The sequence below is a fragment of the Propithecus coquereli genome, unplaced genomic scaffold (genome assembly GCF_000956105.1).
Source record: "Propithecus coquereli isolate 6110/MARCELLA unplaced genomic scaffold, Pcoq_1.0 Scaffold16, whole genome shotgun sequence".
Lineage (NCBI taxonomy): Eukaryota > Metazoa > Chordata > Mammalia > Primates > Indriidae > Propithecus > Propithecus coquereli.
In genome coordinates this window covers 1,686,046-1,706,293 of record NW_012140524.1, presented here as the reverse complement: position 1 = coordinate 1,706,293, position 20,248 = coordinate 1,686,046, and the positions used below count along the sequence as shown (strand labels likewise).

Sequence of the window (20,248 nt, the reverse complement as noted above, 5' to 3'; positions counted from 1 at the left end):
TTTTATACAAAACTTGCATATAAATGAAACCACCAGATTTCTTTACTCAATATAATGAAGCTTGGTATTCCAGCGATTTGGCTGAATGCACAGGCACTTAATGAATGTTTGTTGGAAGGAAGGAGGATGAGAGAAAGGAAGAAAGGGAAAGGAGGGAAAATTAGGGAAAAAAATTTTTTTCTTACTGGGGTAGGTTTAATTTTTAATTGGAAAAAGGAATGTGAAATTTATTACTTTTATGCTTGGGGACTCAAAATGTAACTTATGGTGACTTATGAAGTATTTTCCTTCGATCTACATATTAAAGATAAAGACACTCATTGGCCAAAACCCAGAAAAATTAGTTTACCTATATTTTATACAAATTTGCTCAAAACACATGGAATCTATGGAAAATATGGAGAATTTCTTTCTGGTTATAATATTTGGAAAATGTGTGCATTTGAGTTTTGCTTCTAGATAGACATATTCAACTAAGCAAGCAAGATATCTTTTCTGAGATTTCTTGTTGAGCACATGTATTTTTCCTTATGCTGATTCTTAAAGTCTCTGTATTTGGTTGGTAGCTGTAGCGCTAAGAGACTAGGTTCTAACCCAGCCAGAAGAAGCTGACATGAAGCACCAGAAATAACATCGACCATACACCGTAATTATGGGACAGTGGTTGTCCAACATTTTTGATCCTAAGATTTCTTGACATATATCACCCTGCCAAGAAAAAGAAAAACTAGGAAACTGGGGAGGGCCTAGGGAGAGAAAGCATGGGCCGCTGCCAGCCTGGGCAGATGGAGTCCTTGTTCACAGGGTAGGAGACCAGATCCTGGTTTAAGACCCAGACCCTGGTGAGTAAGAACAAGTGTTCAGGACCTTAAGAGCCCAGCAGGCAATCATGGGAAAAGATTTGAGGGACCTGAACTTGCCTAAATTATAGGGGTAGGGGCAGGAAAGGTAATACAAGGGATACTTTTTTTCTGCTTTTTGATATTACCTATATTTTGTTAAACAATTATATATATTGCTTACATAAAGGAAAAAAACTGCAGGTTTTATGTATTTGCTGATTAAATCTCAACATCAATATGGATTTGCTCTTTTAGTACAAAGTACATTGTTTTCATTTATAGATTGCCGTTAGGATACCTCAGTAATGACATCCAGTATGATGCAGATACTTCAAAGTTTGATTAACTTAATGAACAAGGTTTAGATGGTGTAAAGTACACTTTTTTCCTCAGGAGAACTCCTCATTTCAGTACCTTGTGAACATCTGTGGAACATTGTGGCACAGCCTAGAAACAGACACTTACCTCAGTATGATTTATGGCTGACTTGGCACTCGACATCAGTGGGATAGGAGGGGAAATGCATTAAATGGTGCAAAGGAAATGGATTGTTCATATGGAAAATAATTAAAATAGATCTGTACTTCATTCCACACACAAAAATCAATTTCAAGTGGATTAAGCGACTTAAATTGTAAAAGGCAAAACTTTTAAACTTTTGGAAACTATGTAGGAGAATAGCTTTATGGCCTTGGAGGAAGGAAGGATTTCTTAAATGAGACACAAATATGTCAGCCATAAGGCAAAGAATTGTCACTGGACTACCTTAAAATCAAGGACATTACTTTGTCAAAAGTCATCACTAAAAGAGTAGGAGGAAAAAAACCACAAACTGGGAGAAAATTTGTGCCATACATATAACTGACAAATAATTAGGAAACAAAAACTTGTCCTTTAGAAAATGGGACTTCAATTTATCAAAAACACTATAAAATGAATGAAAAAGCAAGCCATAAATACTGGGGGAAGATATTTACTGTAGATATAACTGATAAATTAATAAAGGAGAAAAGTACTCTCGAGAAAAATAAAACAAAAGGCTTGAATAGGAACTACACAGAAGTGGAAATGTGAATGGTAAATAAAAATATGAAAGTGCTTAACTTCATTAGTAGTTCAGGCAAATGCACATGCAAACCACCAGGTGATACTGTTTCACACTCTCCAGGGTGTCAAAAATTAGTACAGCCACTTTGGAGAAGTCTGCAGCCTTGTCAAGAAGAGTTGAATCTGTCTGTTATTGACAGCCTGGCCATTCAGCTCCCGGCCCACACACCAGAGCAGTGGTTTTCAACCCTGCCATATATTAGACTCTCAAAGTGAGCATGTCAGAAATACACCTGGGTCTTATCCCAGACCTGTGGTTCCAAAATTGTGTGCCAGAGTGCCCTGGGGCACCACAACAAACCCACAGAGGACCTTGGGATATTTTAAATATTCAAGGGGAACACAGTAATACTTGGCAGCTGTTGAACACCGTGCACTACCAGCTTTAGTTCAGCTCAGTCTCAGTATTAAAGTGTGCCTGCATTCCTTTCCTGCAAAGCTGGGTTTTCAGGGGTTGCTGTAATAAAAAGCAGATACCATGAATATCAATGTGGAACAGGAAATGAGGGTGACAGGATCCAGTCTGATTCCAGGGTTTGAGAAGTTGTGCAGCGCCCAACAGGTGCACACATGCCATTAGTAAGTAATTGTGGTTATTTAAGAATGAAATAATTTTTTTCTTTCAATTTTTCATACAGCTTTTTCAAACAGCTACTACATTGTTAGGATATAAAGACCAATTAAATGGTTTGGACTTAGCTAACTACTTAAGTGGAATTGTTAGGTATTTATTCTACAGGTGCCATGAAAAAATTAAGATACCACGTGTGCCTTGAGCCAAGAATGTTTAGGATCATCCCAGAATGGAGGGTGAAGAAAACACAAAGAATGTTTGGAAATCTCTTTTCTGAATCAGTTAACTCAGAATATTTGGAAAGAGTCTATATGTCTTTGTTTTTAAAAAGCTCCCCAGGTGATTCTCAGGGGCCAACGAAGGCTGACAACCACTGCTTGAGCAACCGTTGCACCTGTGACTTAGGCTATTGCTACTCTAATTGCATCTGGGGACCAGCGCTGATTTGCAAATTATTTCCTACAGGTTTGCATTAAGATAAGTACAGTTTATAGTAATCATTTTCAGTGAATAATAGTGCAGTTTTGCCATCGTTTTCTTTTTCTTTGATTAAATTTATTGAAATAATTTTATGGCAAATTTAATAATAAAAAATCGGGGCTTGTATTTTGTGGTTTTTCCTCATGTTTTTCTAGTAATTTATCATTTATAGCTTTATTCAGGTATAATTGACACAGAATAAACTGCACATATTTAAAGTATACAATTTGATACATTTTGATATCTGCATATACCCATGAAATCATCATCACAACTAAGGTAATGAACATATCCATCACTCCCTAAAATATTTTCTTTGTAATTTCTCCCATTTGCCCCTCCACAATCCACGCCTGCCCCCTGCCCAGGGCAACCATTGATCTGCTTTCTGTCTCTATAGATTACTTTGCATTGTCTAGAATTGCATGTAAATGGAATTTTCCAGAATGTACAGTTTTTTTTGTCTAGCTTCCTTAGAGTAATTATTTTGCACTTCAGTCATGTTGTTGCATGTATCAGTAGTTCATTCCTTTTTATTGCTGAGTAGCATTCCCTTGTATGGATATACCACAACTTGTTTTTTCATTCACCTATTGATGGACATTTGAATTGTTTCCAGTTTTTGGCTATCACAAAAAAAGGTGCTATGAGCATTTGTGTACAAATCTTTATGTGATCATATGCTTTCATTTGTCTTAGGTAAATAAATACCTAGGAATGGAATGGCTGGGTCACATAGTAGGTGTATGCTGATAGTAATTATTTTTATTGTATTTCACAAAAGCATTAGTCCACCAAGGATTGAAAATAAAATACTTCCTTCACGAAATGTAATTTGAGAAGTACTAGCTAGGAGACATGCACAAGAATGTTCATAGCTACATTGTTTATAGTAGCAAAAAAACTGGAAACAGTCTAGTCATTCATTGCCGGGAGAATGGATTATTAAAACAAGGTATATATTGCTGGACACGGTGGCTCATGCCTATAATCCCAGTACTTTGGGAGGCCAAGGCGGGAGGATTGTTTGAGCCCAGGAATTCACCAGCCTGGGCAACATAGCAAGACCCTCATCTCTACAAAAAAATTTTAAAATTAACTGGATGTGGTGGTGTGTGCCTATAATCCCAGCTAGAGAGGCTGAAGTGGGAGGGACTCTTGAGTTGGAGGCTGCAGTAAGCTATAATCGCACCAGTGCACTCCAGCTTGGACCAGAGAGCAAGACCCTATCTCCAAAAAAACAACAACAAAAAGGACATTTATTGACTACTTTGTAACAGTGAAACTAGATGAGCTACAGCTACACTAATCAAAATGGAGAAACTGGGAATTTAAAGTTGCATTATAAAAGCAAATTGCAAAAGAATACAATACAGAAGATTCTATTATATGAGTTTTAAAAACAAACAGTATTAAGCAGTATTTTATTTGCAGATACATACATATGTGGTAAAGTATAAAGAAAATGGTGTTACAGAATTTAAGATAGTATTTACCTGGGGAAGGGCTGGGGTACAGTGAGGGAGATAGGACCAAGGAAGGGCAGAGAGAGGCTATTGAGGCTAACAGGTCTTGATCTAGTTCTTAAACTACAGAAATTTATTTTGGTGTTATATTTTGTGCTTATATTTTGTCATAAATTTCTTGTGTGTATATTCAGTATATAACAAACAAATTTGAAAAAAAATCTCTGAACAGTTGGAAGGGGAATTTGTTAAGCAAGACAGAAGGTACCAATTACAAATCATCAAATACAGAAAAAAATCCAGCCTTTGAGTAAATATATATTTGAATGATAGGATATTACATTAGAAAAAAACAGGGGCATTAAGCCAGGTTTTCATAGAATATTTGGTTAAGAAGTATGGAAAATATGATATGCTACTCATTAGAATGATGCTGTGTGGCTGTGTAATGTGATGATTAAATCAGGCAGGAATATGTGATAGATTTTTTTTTTTAAAAAAGTCTCAAGTTAAAAATGCATATTTTTCATTTTTGTGATAATTGAAAACAGTTTACAGAATACAAATGAAAATCAAAAATTGGTAATCAGATATCCTGTGTTCCTAGACGGATGGAATTTATAACTGGATAGGTTAAAAGCTAGAAAACATCAAGGAAGGTAAGAAAGAGTTGAAAATTCTCACTAAAAGAAAATAAAGCTGAATTCTTTGCTAATAGAACCTTGAGACCCCATACCTTGAGAAATTTCTTCCTGTTTGTACATTTTTAATGGCTTCATGGAAAAAAAGATATATCCAAACTCCCTTTCTAGTAAGAGGTTTAGTGTTTCAGAAATGAGAAGGGATCTGCTCTCCATAGGGAGCCTCCTGAGTCTTCACAAGTCTGGGGAAAACCTTTACAGCAGAGGAAGCAGCAGCCTGTCAGCGTCAGATCTGAGACTTAAAAAGAGCAGAGGAGAAGAGGATGGGGATTGCTATTTAATAAACATTTACTGTGTCCAAGGCATTTTGGTATAGATTTTATACCTCTTATATGATGTCCTTACCTTTTAGGACTATGCTATTTTTACCTTTAAGTAGATGTCGTTATTCTCATTTTACACATGAAGTAACTGAGACATAGAAATTAAAAACCTTTCCAAAGATTTCAGAGGAGGTAGATTTAAACCCAAATGCATTTGATTCCAAAGCACATCTTCCTTCTGCTAATAACAGTCAACAGTTTTTGAGCACTTACCATATTTGTACCAAGGACTGTTCCAAGTGATACACACATTTCCTTTTAAGCCTCACAACAACATTATGACACAGAAGCTATTATTATCCCCATTTTACAGATGAAAAAACTGAGGCACAGAATGTTAAGTAACTTACCCAATGTCACATAGTAAGTAGCAGGGTTGGTCTAGCTCAGGAGCCCACACTCTTAAGTTCTTTTGGCCTCTGAGGAGTATATCTGCCCTTTCAAGGATCAGGCTTGATTCTGTCCGTGAGATCCTATGTCTCCTAATAACTTCTGAGCTATATGAGTCATGGAAACTGGTTTCTCCTAGCTGGATACTTTTGAGTTGCCCAACCTCCAGTGAGTTCTTTTCTAATTGAATCTACTCTCTAACTCTTTGCTGCTGGAATATACAGTAGTGGTTTGAGAAACATTTCTTAGCCAGTTCTAACAAGTTTAGCTAGATCCTTCCTATTTTTTGTGCCTTTTCAGATCCTATGGGCTCATTGTTTTCCAAGGAATGAAGACGAATCATTAGAAAACCTTTCAGTCCTCTTAAATTCTCACACTCTGTTCTTTAACATGGACTTTTATTAAGACTCAGTTTAAAACAAACAGTAATTAACATCATTTCTAACCATTTGATGGAATTACCACTCATATCTTTTCTACTCCAAAAATATTTCTAGTAGATTAAAATAGAAGAAACCAACACAATGGGATAAATACAATAAAAACACAAAACCATATAGAGAAAACAGGAAATAGTTGTTCCAAAAAATTAAGGTATTTTAGTTGCTATTGAGAATTTAATGCTGAATTTCCTGGGCAGCTGAGACAACAGAAATATAATTGAGCACATAATTTTTGTTGTATGTTCAGAGAAGGTAAACCAGTTCATTGGGGAGGATAGGTTACCATGACAGGCCACTTACCAACCCTGCCCTTCCTGCAAATTAAATCACATCTGAATGTTCGCTGGAGCACTCAGATCTTTAAGTACTGCAGTAGAGACTTTACACAACTGGCGCTGATAGTCTTTAAGGAGGCGCCCTGCCAGTCCTGTGATTCTTGCTCGGCACCACTGACAGTTAGGCTTGCGCCTCTGGGGGAAGGTCAGGCTCTAGGTCACCCCCTTGCTTTGATCCAGTCTCTGCTCAAAGGTCACCCCTTCCCTTACCACCTTCTCTAAATGAGGCACCCTCTGTCTGCACCTGTGTTCTGTGTTACCCTCTATCGCCACATTTCAAGAACTCAGTAGCCACATGTGGCTAATAATTATCATATTGGACAATGATGCAGATTCATCATTGCAAAAAGTTCCACTGGACAATGCTAGCCTGTGCTCTTGTCTTTCATTTTCTTCTTAGAACTTTTCCAACATTGTGCCACACATTTATTAATTTATTTGTTTATGTTCCACTAGAATATGTACTCTGGATGACAGAGATATTTTTCCCCCCTCTGGGACATTGCTAAACCCTCAGTGCCTAAAGCAGTGCCTGGCATAGTACAGTGCTCTGTAAATGTTAAATATTTGTTCAGTGAATGAGCAAACGAATGAATTTTAGTATTATTTTGCAGTTTCAAAATAATAAGTATTTTGTCTAATGTCTAAAAAGTGTACTAGTGACTCAGTACACTTTATGCCACAATTTTTAAGATGAAAGAATGAAAATTCTGTAGCCAAAGATGCATTTTGGAGGTAAAATGATATTAAATATACCAGCCAAACTTTTATTTCTTATATCTTTTATATTATGAAGACTAATGGGTATGAAAATTCTGCTTATCCATTAACATATTGTCCTAAATATGAAGACATAAATATCAATTTTCTTTGTATTAAAAAGCCATGTAAGGAGAAGGAAGACACAAAATACTTATTATATAGCTAATTGGACTTACACTGATATGTAATTTAAAGCAAGTTTGGTCCATTGCAATGGCAATGTTAAAATTACAATATTAAAAGTGATATTGTGCAATTATAGTTACAGACATGATGAGAAATCATAATACATTCTAAAATGTCAGTTTACCTCAATTAATTCCAGATCAAAGTTACCGTGAAATGATTGCAGTTCCTAAAAGTTCCTAAAAGAAATTTGATAATCTGGCCGGGCGCGGTGGCTCACGCCTGTAATCCTACCACTCTGGGAGGCTGAGGCGGGTGGATTGCTCAAGGTCAGGAGTTCGAGACCAGCGTGAGCAAGAGCGAGACCCCGTCTCTACCAAAAAAAGTAGAAAGAAATGATCTGGACAACTAAAAATATATATATATATATATAGAAAAAATTAGCCGGGCATGGTGGTGCATGCCTGTAGTCCCAGCTACTCGGGAGGCTGAGGCAGAAGGATTGCTTGAGCCCAGGAGTTTGAGGTTGCTGTGAGCTAGGCTGACGCCACAGCACTCACTCTAGCCAGGGCAACAAAGCGAGACTCTGTCTCAAAAAAAAAAAAAGAAAAGAAAGAAATTTGATAATCTAAACAAAATACACTAAGTAGAAACATGACTACCCTAGGTTTTCTATAAATAGACATTGAAGCTAGTGTTGTGATTTCAGCCAAAGATGCCACTCCAATAGCCTTGAAAAGATTGTTTCTCTTCTAGTGGGCCCAGCTTTGTCAGCAGACACTTGGAAGGTGATAGGTAGAGCCAGACAGATCTGATAAATCAACTTTAACAAGTAGCCAGATGATAGATGTCAGTTGGCTATCATGCCCAATTCCAGTTACTGACAATGAGGAATTAGATAAAATAGGGAGTTTTCTCCTTCACCCTTCCTTTCTTAAAAGTAGATACCCTCTGAGTAGTGTTAATTCTCAGTGGATTTGCAAATACAGATCATGGGGCATCTCTACCCTTTGCAAGATTGGTGTTATTTTGCTATTTCAAGTGAAAAACATGATGGCTAATGTCCTCGGATAACCTAATATACTTTCGTTGTTTTTCAGATCAGGTCCAGTCAAGGGCCAAGTTCTTCAAAAAATAATGACTAATTTTGGAAACCCATATGTTCAGTTAAGGTTTCTGAGCCGGAATAAATATGAATGAAGGATTCGTCAAAATCTTTATATTTGGAATTTCAATTCTTGATTCTTTTTGAAAATCTATTCTTTGTATGAATACGTGAAATTTTTATCTCCTTTGGTGCTAGATCTAGGGTAAAATTTTTGAAAACTTTAAGGGTGGAGTAATAAATTCACATGCTGTTAAGACCTTAGGGGTTGTTTTAGCTGCCAAGAGAGCATTGCCTATATGCTGTGAATAATAGGAGAGCCACAAAATGCCCAAGTCTGTGGTTACTCAAGCAGAGTGAAGAAAATGGTCCCGTGGCAGATGATTCTTGTTTTCTGTATATAGAACTGGGGAGATAGCTGTGAAAAAGAAGCTAGCTGAGGGGTCGGGCGCAGTGGCTCACGCCTGTAATCCTAGCTCTCTGGGAGGCCAAGGCGGGCGGATTGTTTGAGCTCAGGAGTTTGAAACCAGCCTGAGCAAGAGCGAGACCCCGTCTCTACTAAAAATAGAAAGAAATTAATTGGACAACTAAAAATATATAGAAAAAATTAGTCGGGCATGGTGGCGCATGCCTGTAGTCCCAGCTACTCAGGAGCCTGAGGCAAGAGGATTGCTTGAGCCCCGCAGTTTGAGGTTGCTGTGAGCTAGCATGACACCACGGCACTCTAGCCCGGGCAACAGAGTGAGACTTTGTCTCAAAAAAAAAAAAAAGCTAGCTGAGATTCTTGACACACAGTTCATGCTAATTTTAAATTTTACTAATTCTGGACTTGAGGAATCCTTTACTAAGGTGAGAGTCTGCTGAAGACTCACCAGGTCACTTAGGGAGAGGGGACAGACACTGCTAGAACCCTTCCCTTCCAAAGGCTTTTCATGGGCAGTGAATTCAGAATTGACCTCACAGAATCTGGTCATTACTGATGGAAAAGCAAAATCAACATCATCTTCAAAGATAATTTTTCATAATGTGTTTATGTGCTTATTGCCACATGTGAAAATCTGGCTACTCGTAAGAATTTCTGTCCAAAGACCAGACTAAACACTAGGAATATTCCATTCTGTAGACCAGGCGTGGTGGCTCATGCCTATAATCCTGGCACTCTGGGAGGCTCAAGTGGGAAGAACACTTGAGGTCAGGAGGTTTTGAGACCAGTCTGAGCAAGAGCGAGACCCCCATCTCTACTAAAAATTGAAAAAATTAGCCAGGCGCGGTAGCATAGGCCTGTAGTCCGAGCTACTTGGGAGGCTAAGGCAGGAGGATCGCTTAAGCCCAGGAGTTTGAGGTTGCAGTGAGCTATGATGACACCACTGCACTCTACTCAGGTGACAGGAGCAAGACCGTCTCAAAAAACAAAACAAACAAACAAAAAAACCCCTCTGTACGTACAGACGAACATCAATACCAGAATATTTCTTTCTCATTGATGCTTAGAAACCATCTTTTGATTTTGATCCACGTCAAGAGTCTAAGAAAGATAGTTTACTAAGACATGGGTTTTCAGGGTATTTTTTTAAAAATTTCTGTTTCTGTGAGTATAATTTGAGGAGGAACACCAGATAGTCTTTAAAATCACTAAATCATGCTGCCTCTTCCTAACTATTACAAGGTGTCCCATATAATAATTACCATATCTCTTTTCTGCCTTAAGGTTTATAACAAATGTAAAACTGAGTTTCACAGATTAATTCCAGCCTCATCTTTTGATATACTGTAGCATATTGCAGAAACACTTTGTCATGACATTTTAAATTTCAAAATGAAGTAAAATTGTGTACATCATAAAGCCACAACACTTCTCATTGAATATAGTATCTCTTTGGTGTTCGTGTCCATATGTTCTGCCATAACTGTGTGCCAGTATTTTATCAGATTTGTCAATCCTTTAGGGCAGAGACTACATTTACTTATTTTTTTAAATTTTTATTTGAAATAACTTTAGACTTAGAAAAAAGTTACAAAAACACTACTTCGATTTTTCAGGTACCCTTTACATAGTTTCCCCAAATGTTACTGTTTTACATAACCGTGGTGCAATTGTGGAAACCAGAAATTGACATTGATACAATAATACTATTAACCAATCTAAAGAAGTTATTCCAGTTTTGCCAATTGTCCTACTAGTGTCTTTTTGGGGGATCCAAGATCCAATCCAGAATCCTACACAGTTTTTAATTGCCATGTTTTGTTAGTCTCATCTAGTCTGGAGGAATCTTTCTCTAATTTTCATGACTTAATACTTTTCAAGAGTTCTGACCAATAATTTTGTAGAATTTCCCCCAGTTTGGGTTTGTCTGATGTTTTCTTAGGGAATGGTAAGAGTTGGCTTGTGCATTTTTGACAGGAATTCCACTGAAGTGATATTGTGTCCTTCTCAGTGTATTATATCAGACGGTACATGATGTCAATATGTCTCATTGCTGTTGATGTAACTTTTGGTCACTTAGATGAGGTGGTGTCTACTGGGTTTCTCTATTGCAGAGTTACTATTTTTTCCCATTGGAACTGATAAGTATCTTGGGGAGCGATGCTTTAAGACTATGCATATATCCTGTTTTCATCATACTTTCTCCCATTAATTTTAGATTCCATTGATGATTCTTACCTGTAACAATTAATACTTGGTTGTTTGCTAAATGCTGATATATTTATTCCCATCATTCCTTCTATATTATTAGAATTTCACTGTAAGGAAGAGCTGTTCTTTCTTTTTCCATTGTTCAGTCATTTTATCAATGTGGATTCATGAATATTTATTTTATTCTGTGGATTATAATCCATTACTGTAATTGTTCACTTTGTTGCTCAGATTATCCCAGATTTGGCCATTGGGGAGCCCCGTCAGCAGTTTGGCTCTTGTGGTTTGTTTTTTCTTTTAGAGACAGCGAGGGTCTATGTTGCCCAGGCTGAACGCTGACTCCTGGGCTCAAGTGATCCTCCCACCTCAGACTCCTGAATCACTGGGACTGCAGGAGTGTAACACCATACCCAGCTTCCTGTGTCCTGTTGACATACCCCCATCATTTTTTTAAGCATTTTGTTACTCTTTGGTACCACAAGATGTGTCAAGTTCATTCTGCTCCAGCCCTAAAGTCAGTCATTTCTCCAAAGAGCCCTAGCTATTTTTATTGAAGATTAATATTTAGAAACAAAGTCTGGGTGCAAGATATGCTCATTGCTACTAGTATGTCATTGTTTCTAGGCCCTCTCAGCTGACAGGGCAGGGGAATATGTGTGTGTGTGTGTATCACACATAATATGTATATATACACATACATGAACATATCTCTTTCTCCTCTATCTATGAATATTTATCTACCTATTAAAAACAGTAAGTTTATCCTGATACTTCCAATTACAACCCAATACCACTAGTTTCCTTCTAAATTTCTCCTTTCCTTATTTGTGACTTTCTCCAACAGCAAGAAACCTGGTTTTCATTATCCACTGTTTACTTATTTGCTCAACCCTAGTATGTATGTAAAGAAGTTTCAGAATTTCGATCTCACAATCCCTGTAAGAAACAAAGTTACTATAGTGTTTGGGTACTGTCCTTTTTGTCTTTAGCCTTCCAGCATGTAGTAAAAATACGATTTTCCAAAATTACTCAGGTCAGATCTTTTCTTCCTACCCCTTTCACTGTGTTATGTTGTTCATTTGTAATACAGCCAGGTTCGTTTGTTACTGTTTTTGTTCCATTTGGGGTTTGTCCAACACATAGAGGTTGATTTTAATTGTTACTTATCTGGGGGGGTATATGAAACATGACTATAGTTTAAGAGTCAGAGCTGTATGAAGAGGCATACTCAGAAAAGTGTCCCTTCACCTCATCCTCTCCATCACGTTTCATTCCCCCGTTCTTTCCACCCATTTCCACCCACCCCAACAGGTGATCGGTTTCCTTGTTTCTGGTTTATTCTCTTATATTTCTTTCCACATGAATAAATAGACACCTGTATGTTTTCTTATACAGAGATGGCATGTCAATGTCTTTTTGTGTTATTGGGCAATTTAAATGCTGTTTGGTAGTTCATCAATCTTAAGGGTGCTGTTCATAATTGGTCTGTCCTTATTACTAATGTATTAAAAAACTAAACTATTTTCTTTTTATAAAATATTTATGGGATTTTTTTTCTAGAATGACGATGACGACATGAATTTTGATGGGCTCATTAGCACGGAACTGTCTACTTCTTGATAGGATTTGTCTAAAAAATGATAATATAGCCAGGCATGGTGGCTCACACCTGTAATCCTAGCACTTTGGGAGGCTGAGGCTGGAGGGTCTCTTAAAGCCAGGAGTTCGAGACCAGCCTGAGCAAGAGTGAGATGCTGTTTCTACAAAGAATAGAAAAATTAGCTGGGTGGGGTGGCGCACGCCTATAATCCAAGCTACTCAGAAGGCTGAGGCAAGAGGATCCTTTGAACCCAGGAGTTTCAGGTTGCAGTGATCTACAATGATGTCACTGCACTCTAGCTCAGGTGACAGAGTGAGACCCTGTCTCAAAACTAAATAAATAAATAATAAAAAATGATAACATCAAGTAGCAATGTTTTTCAAGCTTTAACTCATTATATCTTTTAAAAAAATTTTTTAAATTATTATGGATAAATAGTAGTATCATTATAATTTTTTTGTAAGATATTTAAAAATGTTCTTTTTCCTTATTAGTTGAATTTGAATCATTTCAGCATCAATGAGAGCTGTAGACTGCCATAAAGTATGTATATGTGTGCTCTGGAGGTCTTGGCAGGGTAGCTTTTCTTACACACAAGGCAAAACAAAATATTTTCCCAAGTCTACTTAATCGTGCTATGGGGCATTTCATTGTGCACTCTTTTTCTTTCCAAATACTCTGCAGGCATTTGGGCAGTCCTTCTCCATCCACCGGAAAGTTGCTGAGGATGGAGAGACTCGAGAGGAGACACTTCTGCAGGAGTCAGCATCGAAGGAAGCTTACTATCTGGGGAAGATCTTGGAGATGCAGAATGAGCTGAAACAGAGCCGGGCTGTGGTCACTAACGTCCAGGCAGAAAACGAGAGGCTCACCGCTGTCGTGCAGGATCTGAAGGAGGTAAACAGACAAATTCCCTGCGAGAGATTTGTGGGAGAGAGAAATAAGATAACGTTCTCTGTGTGGGAGAGAGCAGTAACACTTTTGCTTTAATCAGAGGAGCTATATTAAGCAGGAAGCACATAATGCTGATGCTAGCAATTTTTCTGCCTTTTTTAGTGAAATGTCAGCCTGTTCTGAGATAAGCTTTTCTCCCTTTTACTAGTTTTTAAGAATTAAAGTTTTTATGTATTGAGAACTTGAGAATTGGCCTTGCTGTTTCTGCAAAGGTGTTTAAAAAATAGAGCAACCTTCGCACTTCCTCTTCCCATTACGTGTTTTAATATGACGTGGAGAAGAATGGTTGGTTGCAGTGCTCTATATCAGCACTAATTCAAAATGACAGTAGTGTTAGCCCAGGACTCTTCTCATTGGCGAATGAGACCCAGGGGAGTGTTCTGAGGGGTCTTAGAGTCTGGCGATGCAGATCCCTAAACTCTGTTTCTACTTAAAGAGAAGGCAGCAAATTATAGCTGGTATGAATTAGGTCAGGAGTCCCAGTCTGTCTGTGAGTGTCCACCGAACTCACTGTTTCTCATCAGCTTTTCCAGGGCAGCATCTCATGCCATGTCATTTCTGGACTGGCAGAGTCATTCTTTGCTGGAGATGTAGTGTTGGGAACAGAGATAGCCAAAAGCAGCTTCATCCACCAAACCCCTTTGAGAGCATTTGTAGAAACTTTGTATTAAATCACTCACTCCACTTTTTTATATGAAAGCTGCAGAAGAGGCGCAGGTGTCCTCTAGCTCCTACACCAGTGCAGCGGTGATTGACCAGCAGGGGCCAAGCAGGCTCATTAAATGAGCATTTCAGTAATAGACATATATGGAATGAAAAACGTGTTCAGTATTGTGAAATAGAAGAAGTAATCCACTCATATCTTTCTCTTCAAATTAGTGACATATTACAAATAGGGTTCCATTATTATGAGATACAAGTTGTCCAAAATTTACTGAAATTTAATAAATAATTTACGTTTACACGCATCCATATTGTAATGAACTGGATAAATATTGACAGTAAGGTTTCTGCTTTACTTATCTCATTATCTTTGGACATGCCCAAAGACAGCAATATGACTTCTGGAGGCAGAGAAAGGTGCCAACCAAGTGTGAGTTAGCGTTGGATACTAAGGAGAATGTGAGATGGTTCTCAGGATGCCAGGGTATCCTCATTCCTCTCCAATGTGAACAATTGTTAAAAACAAAGCTGCTCTCCAGTTTGTTTGTTTTTTCTGTTTTTTTTTGAGACAGAGTCTCACTCTTTTGCCCGGGCTAGAGTGCCGTGGCGTCATCCTAGCTCATAGCAACCTCAAACTCCTGGGCTCAAGCGATCCTACTGCCTCAGCCTCCCAAGTAGCTGGGACTACAGGCATGCGCCACCATGCCCAGCTAATTTTTTTTATATATTTTTAGTTGTCCGATTAATTTCTTTCTATTTTTAGTAGAGACGGGGTCTCGCTCTTGCTCAGGCTGGTTTTGAACTCCTCAGCTCAAACAATCCGCCTGCCTCGGCCTCCCAGAGAGCTAGGATTACAGGCGTGAGCCACCGCGCCCGGCCCTGCTCTCCAGTTTTATTTGTTATATCTTTATGTGCTGGTGTTTTGCCACCACTTGCTTACCCTTTGGGGTACTAGTTCCTCCTTCTCCTAAGCAATTGCCATTCACCCTTCCAAAGTCCAGGCTTCTCTGTGTGATCAGCATCCACTGTGGAAGCGGACCAAAGGTCATATCGTGCCATAGCCCACCATTCTGGATTCAGCAAGGTACTGACCATCTATCTGCAGGGGGCACCCTCAGTAGACACAAACAGCAGGATTATGTGCAAGTTGGCAGACAGGGCGTGATACAGGCAACATGAGGGCTGTGTGCACATGCATGCAGGCAGTTTATGGAGAAGAACTGGGAAAATGAGTCAAGCAGTTTTGATGGCCAGTTGGGTGGATCTTCAGAAAGCTGAACATCCACACTGTGCGTGTCAGCTGCAGCTGAGGAAAGAGCAGCAAAGGTTGAGGAAAGGGCAAGGAATCCGCAGATGTTTTCCTGTGTGAGTCAAGGCAGTGGTGATGGACGGAACATCCTTACATGGCTGTGCCCGAGGGCCTTTCCAATAAGTAGAGTGATGATAAGCAGCAGAAGTTAATTAAGAATCAGGATGTAGGTTAGAAATGAACTGAGGCAGCAAAGGAAAAAGTTTTGAACTAATTCAGATCAGTTCTCAAACTTTAGGAAGCATTAGAATCATAAAACTCGTCAAAACACGATCCCTGGGCCCATCCCCAGAGAGTCTGATTCAGTAGGTCCAGGTGGGACCCATGAATTAGCATTTCTGGCAAGTTCCCAGGTGCTGCTCTGCAAACCACATTTTAAAAACCACTGATTTAGATATTTTGGCCTGCCTGGGCTGAGGAAAGGGGGATCATGAGGCTCATGATTTGGGGAATTGCTATAAGCGCCGTATCTCCTGAATAAATCATTTGGTTATAATCCTTCAGTTTCAGTGCATTTTCAGTAGTTGATTTGCACTGAGAGAATAACTTGTTACATCCAAATTTATGTATTTTTGATGTACGATAGCTCAAGGCAATCTAGCCTATGAATATATTTATTCAGATTTGTCAGGTAACTAAAAGAAAAAAAGGTTGTGTGTTTCCTTGTCTTCTAAGTGTGCCAACCGTGTATTATTATTGTTCTTTCTGACGGGTTGAAAGCTAGTGGTGTTACTATACCCCCGAGGCTGGCTGTTTTCCATCCAGGCTTTGTGTTTTGCTCTAAGAGAATTATTAGCATTCAGAGCTTAATACATGTTGTAAAAGGAGAATAGGAATAAATTATATTTTTGTTATATTGATACAGATTTTTCATGGTTGATATTAAATTGAAATCTCAGATTTGTTTTTATTGTAGGCTGAATTGCATTTTATTTTATTGTCCTTTGCATTGACGGATGCATAGAGATCATGTAACCTAGAAAAATCATACTGTGATGGACCACAAGAAATAGACAAGGATAACCAACCCAAAATTTAGAAGATCATCAGCTTGACACATGCTGTGTGAATTTAATAATTTAATTAACAGAATCCTTTTTACTTACTGAAAGGACTCATCTCTTGTTTGAGTGGATTGTTGGTACTCATAAAAGTGTATGTGTGTATATGTGTTATGTGCAGTATGGAAGCTTTACCCATGTATGTGCATGTGTGTGTGTAATTCCAAGGTTAAATTACCTTCCATGTATGGTAATCATAGGATAGTATAATAGAAAATGAAAAAATTGCTGAATTAGGTATTAGCAAATCAGTATTCTAGTCTCAGCTCTGATAAAGGTTTTAGTATAAAATTCATACTAAAATATTTGTAAGATTCACTTTAAGATTATATTAGTATAAATACATAATAAATATAAGCTATTATCATTAATAATTATCTACATCCCCCATAAACATATTCTTGAAAATGTCACTCATTATGTAGATCTATATTCTTAGCTTAAGATAATAGTAGATAAATATCTCTTTGAATTTATTACCTTTAATCAGGCAGTAGGAATTACAGTATGTTTTATTTCTGCCTTGATTGTTAAGAAGCTCCAGGGTTATATTTAATGGTAAAAAAAACTTAACTAGATTTTTAATCTAATTCTTCTCACTTTTAAACATTTTTATTAGCCTTATTGTATTTGTGTCTTTCAATAGTAAACTGCTTTAAATAATTTTTTAAGGTACAGGGAGTATAAAGAAAAAAATATCACCAAAATCAAATAATCTCTGAGTTCTCTTGTTCCAGCATTATTTTGGTGATAGCATAAGGAAAGTAGATTACTGTAGTGCCTAAGAAGATATTTAGCAAATAAGATTGAGTTTCATCTTTCTGTCTTCAACCTTTACATGTAACATACTAGAAGATACTCTACGTAAGTTTAAATGGACAATATTTATTGAACACTTACTTTGTGCTAAATTAAACTAAAATCCACATTGATGAAACCATAAAATAGGATAATGAAACTTAATAACACTTAATGCTCTCAATTGTTAGTCAATGTCTCAAGTGTAAGATATGTCAGAATTTATTATAATATTTACAAAGCATACGAAACAATTATACAGTTTTGTTTTTGAGACAGAGCCTTGCTCTGTTGCCCCGGCTAGAGTGCAATGGGCGTCATTATAGCTCACAGCAACCTCAAATTCCTCGGCTCAAGCAATCCTCCTGCTTCAGCTTCCCAAGTAGCTGGGACTACAGGCGCGCACCACCACGCCAGGCTGATTTTTCTATTTTTTTTTTTTGTAGACAAGGTCTTGTTCTTGCTCAGGCTGGTCTCCAACTTCTGAGCTCAAGGGATCCTCTGCCTTGGCCTCCCAGAGTGCTAGGATTACTGGTGTGAGCCACTGCACCCAGCCAATTACACAGTATTTCTAACCAAAATTGATACATATATAATAAAGAGATGTCACATAAGATAGGCCTTTCAGGGGGAATGCAGAGGATTGGATATATAAAATGAATTATTGACCTTCGTGGAGATTAAGCCTATACTTTAAAGTGCAAATACCTTAACATTTATTGAGTGCCAGACACTGTTCTAAATATTGTACATGCATTAACTTGCTGAATCTTTATAACAACACTGTGGAGGTAGGTCCCATTATATCATTCTGTTTTACTGATGGGGCACATCAATCAGTATCAAACGAGAGGTCAAGTCACTTGTCCAAAGCACATGGGTACTAAGTGACAAGTCACAGTCTGAACTCAGGAAAACTAGCTTTGATGTGTGCACTCTCAGCCATGTCATTGTAGCTGCCAAGAGTGCACATTTCTCTCTTCTGAACCTTGCCTCAAGCTAATGAAATTTATGGCAGAATATATGAAGCTTTAGTACAATAGCTGCTGTGGTTTGAATGTGTCCCCCTCAAATTCATGTGTTGAAACTCAATTGTCAATGTATTAAGAGGTGAGGGCTTTAGGAGGTGAATGTGATTAATAACTTCATAAAAGGACGGAGGGAGGGAACTACCTTGGTCTTTTTGCCTTCACAGCGTTCATCCCCTCTGGAGGCTGCAGTAACAAGGCGCTATCTTGAAAGCAGAGAGCAGCCATCACCAGACACTGACCCTGCTGGCGCCTTAATCTTAGACTTCCAGTCTCCAGAACTGTGAAAAATACATTTCTGTTTTTTATAAATCACCCAGTCTCAGATATCATGTAGAAATGGACTGAGACAATAGCTAAATTTGTAACATGTTGGAACATTATTAACATTTTATTAGGAGATGATCATTTTATATTTTAAAAGCTGCTTGGCCCATATGATTGTTATTAATTTGAAATTTTAATTTTTCCCTCATTGGAATATATAACCAAATTTCATAATACACCAGTGACCCAATTTCCAGACATCTTTTATTATGTCAGCCTTTTAGGGGTATATCTGTTCCACCATAAGGAATCCATATCCATGAAATCTTAGGATGGTAAGGCACCTCAGTGGTTATTTGTAAAGACTTCTCTTAGGTCAGTAATTCTTTCTCCAGTATCCCTAAAATGACCATGTAACCTTTATTCAGAAACTTCCAGGATTATGGAGACGATAAACTCTGAGTCTCTTCGAGGAAGGAATTATGTTTTGTCTGTCATTTATCTTGGTATTCGTAGCACTCAGCACAGTGCCTGGCTAAAAAAAAAACATTAAAAAAAAAAAATCATTTTTATTGGACTGCGCACGCGCAGCTGGTGAGTGGCCGGCTCTGGCGCGTCAGGGGGCTTGCCTCGCGCTGCTGACAGGGTTTGGAGTCCTTTACGCGTATTTTTTTTGTTTCTCACCCTTTGTCCAGTACAGTAGTGGTGGAGGGTTTACTTGGCGGTGGCTGGAGGATGGCAGGCGAGCTGGAAACGAGCTCAGATGGGGGAGCCTGGGTGCTGGTTCAGCGCGGCTGGCCGCATGTCCCGCCGCCGGGAGGGCCGTCCCCGGGCTGTGGGCGGGCCTGGCGCCACGGGCCGCACGTGGACGCCTCCCCTCCCCTCTTCCCGAGGGGAAGCAAGACTGGGCCTGCCGTCCTTCCGTCTTTGCCCCCGGACGTTCACTGAGGCAGTTTGAGAAATGTTAAGTCAGGTTTAGTTGTCTGCTGCTCGGGGCGGTAGTCCTCTGAGGACTGAACCCCGATCCTTTGCCCAAAAAATTCCTTTCTAAGCGGGCCTGGTGAGTCTTGCCTACAAATGATAAAATCTCAGTAAACAGGTTTTTGTGATGTGGTTTACCTCCCAACCTGATTCCGGTATAGCATCATATCATCCGGTATAGATAGAAGACTCTTACGCATTCCTTTTCACTGATTCCTGGTCTTTTGGACAAAGCCTAACTCTTTCAGCCAATTGTCAACTAAAGAATCCCTAAATCCACCTATGACTTGTAAGCCTC

At 38.5% G+C, this 20,248-nt stretch overlaps 1 protein-coding gene across 3 annotated transcripts in view; it reads left to right on the top strand.

The window, feature by feature from the left end:
- Positions 1–20,248, top strand: part of BICD1 (bicaudal D homolog 1 (Drosophila)) — a 212,679-nt gene that overhangs the window by 72,594 nt on the left and 119,837 nt on the right. For all 3 annotated transcript variants that reach the window (XM_012640988.1, XM_012640986.1, XM_012640989.1), the window contains exon 2: positions 13,574–13,786. In XM_012640988.1, coding sequence (XP_012496442.1) covers positions 13,574–13,786 — 213 coding nt within the window. The remainder of the gene's footprint in view (positions 1–13,573; positions 13,787–20,248) is intronic.